This window comes from Rutilus rutilus (genome assembly GCF_951802725.1).
Source record: "Rutilus rutilus genome assembly, chromosome: 3".
In the NCBI taxonomy this organism is placed as follows: Eukaryota; Metazoa; Chordata; class Actinopteri; order Cypriniformes; family Leuciscidae; genus Rutilus; species Rutilus rutilus.
Genome location: NC_140211.1, coordinates 9,558,401 through 9,568,106, shown reverse-complemented (window position 1 = coordinate 9,568,106; position 9,706 = coordinate 9,558,401). Strand labels below are relative to the sequence as shown.

Here is a 9,706-nt window from a genome sequence, read left to right as displayed (position 1 = left end):
GAGAACATTTAGAGCTGCTGCTCCCTTGTGTGTCCTCTGAGTGTTTAACAGCTTTTAGGGCAAAAAAATGGTAACGATAAACAACTTTCAGCAGCAAAAAAACTTTACTGTATTAAGGATAATTCATGGTGAAGCCTCGTCTGCAAGTACTGTAAAGGCCTATTCACACAGAGGAAATATTCAGCATGGATATTCACTAAAAAAAACAACAACTTTGAATTAAAAAAACGGAGCACTTCCATGAAACTATTCATACTGGAGACAAAACTTTGCCTGATTATGGGAGGTTTTTCCAGTTTACTCTCCATGTGAATAGACCTTTTGTCTGCCATTTGTGTCACTTCTGCATTTCGTACTTGATGTGAACAGGACTTAATGCTGTATCCAAATACACATTTTTTCAACTCAACGGTCTGATGATTGTGGTTCACGTCTCCATTGCCAGACCACAGCGGCTGACCACCGGTTTACACGTGCCAAAACGCGCATGTTTGCGGAAACCCAATCCACCTTGACTCACTGTGATCTGAGTCACTGGTCAGCGAGTTCAGAGAAAAGTCCAGTACTTTACAACATCCTTTATTACAACAACTTTATTCAGATTTCTGACAGTTTGAGTGAACACGGAGGGCTCTAATTGGTTCAGTCTGATCTGTTAAGGACATGAACAAGCCAATCAAGGGGTTAGATGACTGGTCCCGTTTAATTTGTTCCATTTGATTGGTTAAAGTCATTAACTAGCCCATCAGATGGTGAGGAAGAGGGAGATAGGCGATGCCAGAGGGCAGGATGTGGCTGCGCTAATGAACCCGCTACATCAGACTAATACTCATGTAAGTGTCAGAGGGCACTTCTCTGAGTCCACACTCCAATACGGGAACAAGTTAAAGGTGGTCATCTCACTAATGGGTGTCATCACCAAATGCGATCCAGAAAGTTTCCCAGACAAAAAGCACTGAACTTCAGAAAACTATGCTTAGCCAAGGGCCGTCAATTTACGGGACTTGTGTGAAGTTTGTTCGAGGAAGCAAGTTGCATGAAGTTGCATGAAAATAGGTAATTTTTGATCTGTTCTTTTCAAACTGCCCTTTTTATTATGATATTCAGAGCATAAATGTTGTTTTGTCACTTAAATGTGGTGTGACAGATTTCTGCATTGCTGAAACTAATTCAGTGTCCATAGCTTGTTAGTTAGCTAAAAAATGCTTATCAATAAAATCATAAATATTAAATATATGCATTTTATTTTAACTTATTTTTACCTGTTAGCAATGTACACTACCGTTGAATAGAAGTAAAAAAATAAATAAAATAAAAAGTTCAAAAGAACAGCATTTAGTTGAAATAGAAATCTTTTGTAACAGCATAAAAGTCTTTACTACTGTCACTTTTGATCAATTTAATGCGTCCTTGTTGAGTGAAAGTATTAATTTGGATGGTAGTCTGTTAGAATAAATCTCTAACTTCTATTCAAAAATGCTTTAAGCAAAAGAGAAGGTTTTTTTTTCAAAAACAAGTTTTTATGACAGCCATATATCTCTAAATCATTTATTACTGAGTCATAATGATTTAAAATGATGGAGCAGGTCACATATATATGGAGTGTCTCTATGGGCCCTATAATACACCCAGTGCAAAAACGGCGCCTGGCACGACGTAAGTGTTTTTTGCTAGTTTCAGCCTGACGCAGTTATCATTTTCATGTCCTGCGCCACGTTGTTTGAATAAGCAAATGCATTTGTGCGTCCATGGGCGTGCTGGTCTGAAACCAAGGTGTGTTCTGGCGCATTGTTGGCACGTTGATATTTTGAGGCAACAGAAATAGACTGCGCCATTGACCAATAAAAACCTGGTCTAAAGTCAATGGCGCAAATTTTTTTTTGTTATTTAAAGAGCGCGTTAGTAATATGCGCCTGTAGGCGGATCCACAACGCGCGTACACTTTGTCCCGTAGATGGTCTGCTCACGCGCTTTCACCTCGAGCACGGGCAGATCCGTTTCCTCGCTAGAGAAGCGTTCAGTCTTTCTGCTGCAAATTCCAACGGGTAAATAGCGAATCTGCCATGGCGCGAGCGCAACTGGCTTTTAAAGGGAATGGGAGATGAGACTTTGATTGGTTTATTGCATGTAAAACCCAAAAGACACCAATTACTCATTAAGAGAATAGGGACAACCCTTTTAGACCATGCACTGGGCGCGCCGACCATTTTCCCCATCATTAAACTAGCAAAAGTGGATTCGGACTCGCCCTAAGTGCACTTAGACCATGCGCTTAAATCGTTAAAATAGGGCCCTATATATCTGGAATTGATCAAATTCTTCACTTTGTTTTGCAGGTGCTGGAAACAACACACATCCCAGAATTCCTCCCAGAAGTCCCGGTGGAGAAAACGGCCCCCTCCCTCCCTCCAACATCGCTGTTATCGCAGGTGCGGCCGGCGGTTCGGCTTTCCTCCTGCTCGTGACCGCCGTGATCTGCGTGGTGTGCTACCGGCGCCGACATGCCAAGCATTCAGAATCGCACCACCCTCCCCTCTCCCTGTCCTCCCTGACCTCGCCCAAGCGGGGCTGCGGTGGGGGCGTAGGAGGCGGCAACAACAACGGCTCCGAGCCTAGCGACATCATCATCCCGCTGCGGACTTCTGACTCCGCCTACTGCCCGCACTACGAGAAAGTGAGCGGGGACTACGGCCATCCGGTCTACATCGTACAGGAGATGCCTCCTCAGAGTCCTGCCAACATCTACTATAAAGTATGAGAACCGGAGACGACCTTACCGACAACATCCGCCAAGACCACACCCACCTTAAACGACTACCTAAACCACGCCCCACAAGCCCCGCCCCCCAGAGTCTGCATCCCCGTAGATCCTTTAACCTTCACACACATTTCTCCGACACACTAACCATTCCTGGTGGAGTGTGTCTGCGTGTGTGTTATCATTCCTCGTCACTCCCCCCAACTTCGGCCTTTTGTTGAGAGAGAGAGGATGTCCTGTTGTGAGGGCCTCCCTCTCTCTAACGTCCCACATGGGGAAAAGTTCTTAAAGCTAGAGAAAACCTCCTGGAGTGATTCAGCCCAACTGAAAAAACATAGACTCCTTTTGTGGGAGGCGTTCTGGAGCACAAGCATCAAAACTTTTCCTGATGTACTTGCAAAAAACAGACTATAAAAACAGAAAAAAGAAAAAAAGAAAAGGAAAACTTGTCCAAACCTACAAAGACAACACGTGAACTCTGACTTCGAATGCTACATCTACTCACAAATAGCAATCTAGTTTGTATTAAACTCCTTCGTGATGGGGGAGGGGCCATTCATTCAGCCAATCGTCACACAGGGCTGCAGTCACGTGATCTAGGACCCATGTGTTTGATTGGTGGAGTTGTAGTGGCGTGGAGAATCTTGTATATTTTAATAACGTGTGTATTTTGTGAGTGTGTAGGATAAATATTCCAACACTGCAGTCGCACACGTTGCGACCGGCGGGCTTCAATACAACTCGCAAGTGTTTTTGTGCGTGGATGAGTGTGTGATTGAGTACAGTGTTAGCGTGAGCAAGGGCGCGTGTGTTTGTTAGACTGTTTCAAAACCAAAACACAAAAATATGAGCGAACATCAAAAAAGTTTTTTTATCGCTTTCAACACATAGATTATAATTATATATGAATACTCCGTAAAATAATTTTTAGATTTTTTTTTTCCATGTAAAGTTACAGTTTGCTAGGCCTAATTTTTGTTTTCCTATTTTTTTTTTTATGACATGCTGACCTTGTTTCTTTCCCTTTTTGAGTTGTAAATTAATTTAATGCTTTTCATTGTGTTGCAGACACCAAGTTTGTTTGGTTCCCCCTCGTTTTCCTCTTTCCCAGGAGTCTCCTCCGTTCTACACATATATTTTTATAGCTCCTTGTACTCTGATGTAGTTTTGAAGCTAGACCTCGTTTGTGAATGTGTTGAGGTAGAACAATCCGAGAACGCTTTTTTTATTATTATTTTTAAAGACGCTTGGAAATAAGGGAAAAAACCCAGAGAGGAGACAAGAATTGGAAGGGGGGTGAAATAAAAAGAAAAGAATGCGAACACCGCCTGTTGGGAAAGCAAACGCACGAGCGAGGAAACTTCTAGAACGACTGTGAAACTATGGAAGAATCACATTAAAAGAAAAAAATAGGGGAGGTGGAGGTGGAGGAAGAGAAGAAAAGTTGAAAGATGCTTAAAGGAGGAGAGAGAGAGAGAGAGAGAGAGAGAGGTTTTTATTAAACTCGTCTGAAACTGTGGAAGAGGCAGATCTGGGCGCAGTGGTCTTCTGAGGTACAAAGAGACAGATGAGGGGAAGAAAGGAACTCATTCTCTCAGATGGACAACAGGATAGATGGACACACAGAATTACTCTTTTACAGACACACAGTGCTCTTTTTTGTTCACATGAAGTGAAGTGGAAATATTTCTAGACTCGTTTCAAATTCTTGAGTATCTGCGGGCTCGTCTCAATTTAATGTAGACGTGTTCGGACACACACACACACACACTCGGAGATCGACTCAATGGCCATGGCACACAGAAAAGCTCTTTTAAAGAGATTTTCATCACACACACACACACACACACACACACATGCACACCTCCAAATCTCAATCAAAAGCCATTCTGATTGGGCGTATATGCTGGTTATCTCAACAAACGCCGTGATTAGCATTGTTCGTTCGCATTCTCTTTCTCTCCTCTCTTTGCCTTTCTCTCTCTCACACACACACACACACACACAATCATTGCAGCTTTGTAACTAGCTGTGTGTTTATCTCAGTTAGTGCCAATGAAAATCTCTCTCTTAGGCCTGCAACATACTCTATGCAAGTATGTGAATGCAAACGCCCGAAATGTGTCAGAACTCAATTATTAAGTGATTTTAAACGTGCCAGAATTCAATTGCATTCTCAGTGTGGCCAATGTGGGCGCTATATAGCAAGTAATAGCATAAACTGTCTTCTTCTACGGTCAGTTTTCTCTGTCACGGCAGATCAACAGTTTGGGAAACAATGGCTGCACCCGAAATTGCATACTTCCCTTCTATATAGTAGATGAAAAACAGTATGTGACCAAAGAAGTATGTCAGAATTCACTCGTAAAAGAGTAGTCAAAAAGTTCACCGATGACCTACTTCACTTTACTATCCCATGAGGCCACAGGAGAGGATTTATGAATGGCAGTGAAGCGAGTGAATATGTTTATGAAACGCAACTGACGCTGCAGGTCACACATGATAATGACAACATAGTGAATGTAGTACATCCGGATTACATTCATACTACCCACACTCATACCAGAACGTACTTTTTTTAGCGGCTGTGAAATAATTACTTATTCAAAATAAGTACCTATTCAAGAGAGTATGCGATTTCGGACGCAGCCAATCTCACTAGGCTAGTTATATCATATAGTATGTACTATTTCTTCTGAAATTCAAAATGGCATACTAATAAGCTACTATTATGAGTGCAGACTTTTTCTAGCTTTAGCTAATTAGCAGAGAAAAAATAGCTATATGGAATGACATGCAGGGGGAAAAACAAAATATCTTATTAATATTGTGACCACAATTTAATTAAAAATTAATAAAACATGGCCTCAAAATGAATAAGTCATGGGAAGAAATTCTTAACTCACTGCCACTTGTTTTGCATGTAATGAGCAGGGCTCCATAGTAAGAGTAGTAAGCTAGTATGCTAGTCTGAAAACGGCTAAACTTCGTTCACGTTTGTTCAATGTGTCGACCAGGCATTAGCATCCGCGTTCGCATACTTGCGCAGAATATGTTTCTGGCCTTAGGAGTACAGATTGTGTTCTTTTTCACTGCCATTGTCACAGTGTGTTTTGTATGCGTGTAAAAGAATGTTATCGCTAAGAAATACACCGCACACACGCACATAATAACAAGCCATTCATACCCAAATATGTTAGGGGTCTTATTTTGCAGATGTGATTTGTGACGTTGGGACTTGAGCAATCTGTTACTGTTTTCAATCTGCCTAGAAAGCTTCAATATTTGTCTCTCAAAAAGCATTTAGTTTTGTATCACTCTGGTGCATCAAGACTGTGAGAAAAAAAAAAAGACGACATTGTTTTCCTATCACATTGATGTTTTCTTCTTACACGCAAATTTGGATTTTGTTACTTCAATATCAAGTTGCCTAAAATGTGGAGGTGTTTCATTTGTTCGGCGCTGTTGTATTCGTGAGCTGTTTCATACATATTTAAGCGTTCGGTTTCTGTTCGAATTCTGTTGCATTTACTAAAACAATCAGCGCGTAAGCCATGTCTCTGCCCCTGTGCACATGGACTTGGATACGTGTGTGTGCGTGCAGGTGTGCGTATATGTCCGAAACACACGTGGACATCGTTCGAAGACGGACCGACGTGGAAGGGGAACGTTCGAGGACACATGAGGAGACACGAACTCTCTCTGCTCACCATCCTCCCTTTTTTAGGTCTCGTTTATCGAACATCTGGCCCCAGAAAGGTCCATCTTCTGTCTTTCACATCGAGCGGTTCTTTGTGCACTTGCTTTCGCCACGAACGCTGGGACCAGTATTCTGTACGCAGACACAAGCGGGGACGGAACCACAAAGTGTGTATTTTTTTAGAGAACGCTTCAGTTGTGTGTACGTGTTTCTCTGTGCCAATAGCCAGCGGGTGGCGGCCACTTTAAAGACCTCCATTCCTCTCCAGTGATGTGTTCAGACGTTTGTAAAACACCATGTTTGTGTGTGATGTTTTCTTTTCTGTGTCCATCCCTCCATCTCCCCCCCCCCTCTCACGACCCCTCTCTTGTTTTCCCTCCTGCATACATGCCTTTAAAAGGGTTAAACAACTAATACATTCCTTTGAAGAAATGTTGATTAAAAAACACACAAAAAAAATCTTTACAACGCATTCTTGGATTTTCTTTACTGTGCTCGTGTTTGTATGCATTGAGTTTTGTGGACTTGCACTGAACATGAGAACAATTTAAAGGATAGTTTACCCAAAAATGAAAATCTTCAGAACACAAATTAATATCTTTTTGATGAAATCTGAGAGATTTCTGTCCCTCCATTGACAGCTACGCAACTGACACTTTGACACTTAAAAAAGTTAATAAAACTAATCCATATGAATTGAGCGGTTTTGTCCAAAATTTCTGAAGAGACTCGATCGCTTTATATGATGAACAGATTGAATTCAGGCTTTTTATTTACATATAAACATTCATCATCTCACACATCAGTTGTGGCAAACGGAAGCTCAAGCATGTTCACTTGACGTGTGAAAACCAATGAGGTTCGTTCTCGTGTTACGCATCACGTTTGAGTTTCAGCAAGAACCAATGAGGTTTGGTTTCACACGTCAAGCTGTTTATGTTTGCTGATCAATGTTAAGATGTGAATACAAGTCTCTTTATGAACTTTTTGAAGCGTCAAAGTGTCAGTTGCGTAGCTGTCAATGGAGGGACAGAAAGCTCTCAGATTTCATCAAAAAGATCTTCATTTGTGTTTCGAAGAGGGTGAATAAATAATGACAGAATTGTCATTTTTGGGTGAACTATCCCTTTAAAGCCCTTCATTTTTCTTTCCACACTACCATCAGTCCTGGTATTTCATCTTCTATAAAGTAAAACACTGGCTTTTACAGTCGCCATCCGTTGCCAGTAGAGCAATGAAAGTGTTCTTTAAGCACACAGAATTATATTTTCTCATATTATTTATTTAAGACTGTATCTGTCTTTCTCTTTTATTGCTATCCTTTAGATCCTTCTGTATGCTTTTCGAAAAACCATTCAGTTGCCAAAGCAACCATTGCCTTCTGGCAACAATTTCATATTTATGAAAACTCACGAAATCTGGTAGTGATTGTCCCCGCGAGGTTGGCGCGCAGTTACAGGTGATGGTGCTGAGGCGAGGACCGTATTATTGGCCTGGGAATGCTTATGTCGCGCCCCAATCCTCTCATTGGTGTAACATGATTTAGGTGCGGAAAGGGAAGGTTCTGGATCACAAGGGAGAGAAAGAAAAACATTTAAAAATGTCCTTATAGGCTTCTGCGGTCATCTTTTATTGTGTAATCATTTTTCTAAAATGAACTTGTACGCTATTAATGACCCAGAGGAATGTTTAATTGCTCAGTGTTTGCTCAGGGAATTTCTCAACTTATAATTTCTCAATGTTTTCTTTGGTTATAAAATGGCAATTGCTGACGAACAGTCAGTTGAGTGATAAAATGAATGTGGATTGCATAGCTCAGATGAATAGGTTTTAAAGAAGGTTTGAGCTCATTTTATCTCATTGCTGTCTCTAAGTGGTTACTTTTTTCCGGTTGAACACACAGGATTATTCTAACTTATATTAATTATATGCTAAACTCTAAAACATGCTACATATAAATCCACAAAAAAGGAAAAACACCAAATTATACTAAGCTTTCATTGAAAGATAACGTAGGCTATTGAATTTCATAACCACGTTATTTAGAGAAAATTATTTTTTTTAATAAAATTAAACTTTGGTACAGTTTTAATTTGATATATATTTTTTTCCAATTAGACATTTTATTCAGTTTAATAGTTATTTAATGAATGCATCGACATTTATGGAAGTGATTCTCAACCTGCGGCCTTACAACCTACTGCAACAACATAGCATACACTTAAAAAAATTATAATAATAAATAAAAAATCAGTTTGAAATCACACCAATTGAATTTGTAGACTACGTGATCGGTCTGCTCAATTCAAACGCACCTGTATTAAAGGTCTATATTTTAATATATTTAAGAAACATGAATCACCTGTGTCGAATTTCCTTTCAATGTCCTCCGCGACAGGGATGAGATTACTCTGAACGAGGCTGTAATGTGATTGGTTATCAAGGCACACGTGATCCAAGTTAGCCGTTAGGGTTTCTCCCAAATCTGGTGCAAAATCTGATGTTCGTTCATTGTGCTGCGCCTCGAGTCAAAGTACTAGGACATCATGATCCCACAAGAACATCAGTTCCCCATTAATGTGAGTAGAGTACTGTGGTGCGTGAGATAAATATTATCTCCTGTGTTTCACAAGGACAATGACAGGTGAATGATAGCTGGTTGGTTTGATGACGTCATTTTATGAGGCGCGCGACACTTGATTCTTTTTGACCTATACTAAATATTGGCAAGGAAGGCCAATGTCTCACATAACAATATCAATGCCGTAATACCTCTGTTGAATGGATTTTTTTTATTTGCCGTTTCTGAGGATCATAGCCATTAAAGCATTAGATTTGAAAGTTATCATCACAGGCCCAGCACGGTGCTAATTCTCAGACTTTTGATCTGCAATTTCATAACTCCAGTCAATCTTTTACACAAACCATTATAATTAAAGAAAATGTTTCACACGCATCATTTATAAATTCTACTACACACTACACGCATATAGGTCTTTGCTTTGTATAATTATGTATACTTATGTTTGGGTTGGTCTGTCTGTCAAATTTACAAACATACGCTTGTAGTCTTTTTAATACACCTAACATGAATTAATACACATAATGCTTTCTTCCTGCCAACAGCTGTGCTTTTCTGTGAAGTAGAGCACAGTTTCAGTTGTGTTATTAAAGACAGAAAAAAAAAAAGAAAAAAACTCAAACTTGGCCTGGAGTGAAATCAATTAGGAGATAATCCTCTATAATCA

General features: G+C 40.3%; 1 protein-coding gene across 2 annotated transcripts in view; it reads left to right on the top strand.

Moving 5' to 3' along the window:
• The window catches only part of efnb3b (ephrin-B3b), an 84,952-nt gene extending 80,805 nt beyond the window's left edge, over nucleotides 1-4,147 (top strand). For both annotated transcript variants that reach the window (XM_084403889.1, XM_084403890.1), the window contains exon 5: nucleotides 2,337-4,147. In XM_084403889.1, coding sequence (XP_084260015.1) covers nucleotides 2,337-2,758 — 422 coding nt within the window. In that variant the 3' untranslated portion in view covers nucleotides 2,759-4,147. The remainder of the gene's footprint in view (nucleotides 1-2,336) is intronic.
• The last annotated feature ends 5,559 nt before the right edge of the window (nucleotides 4,148-9,706 follow it).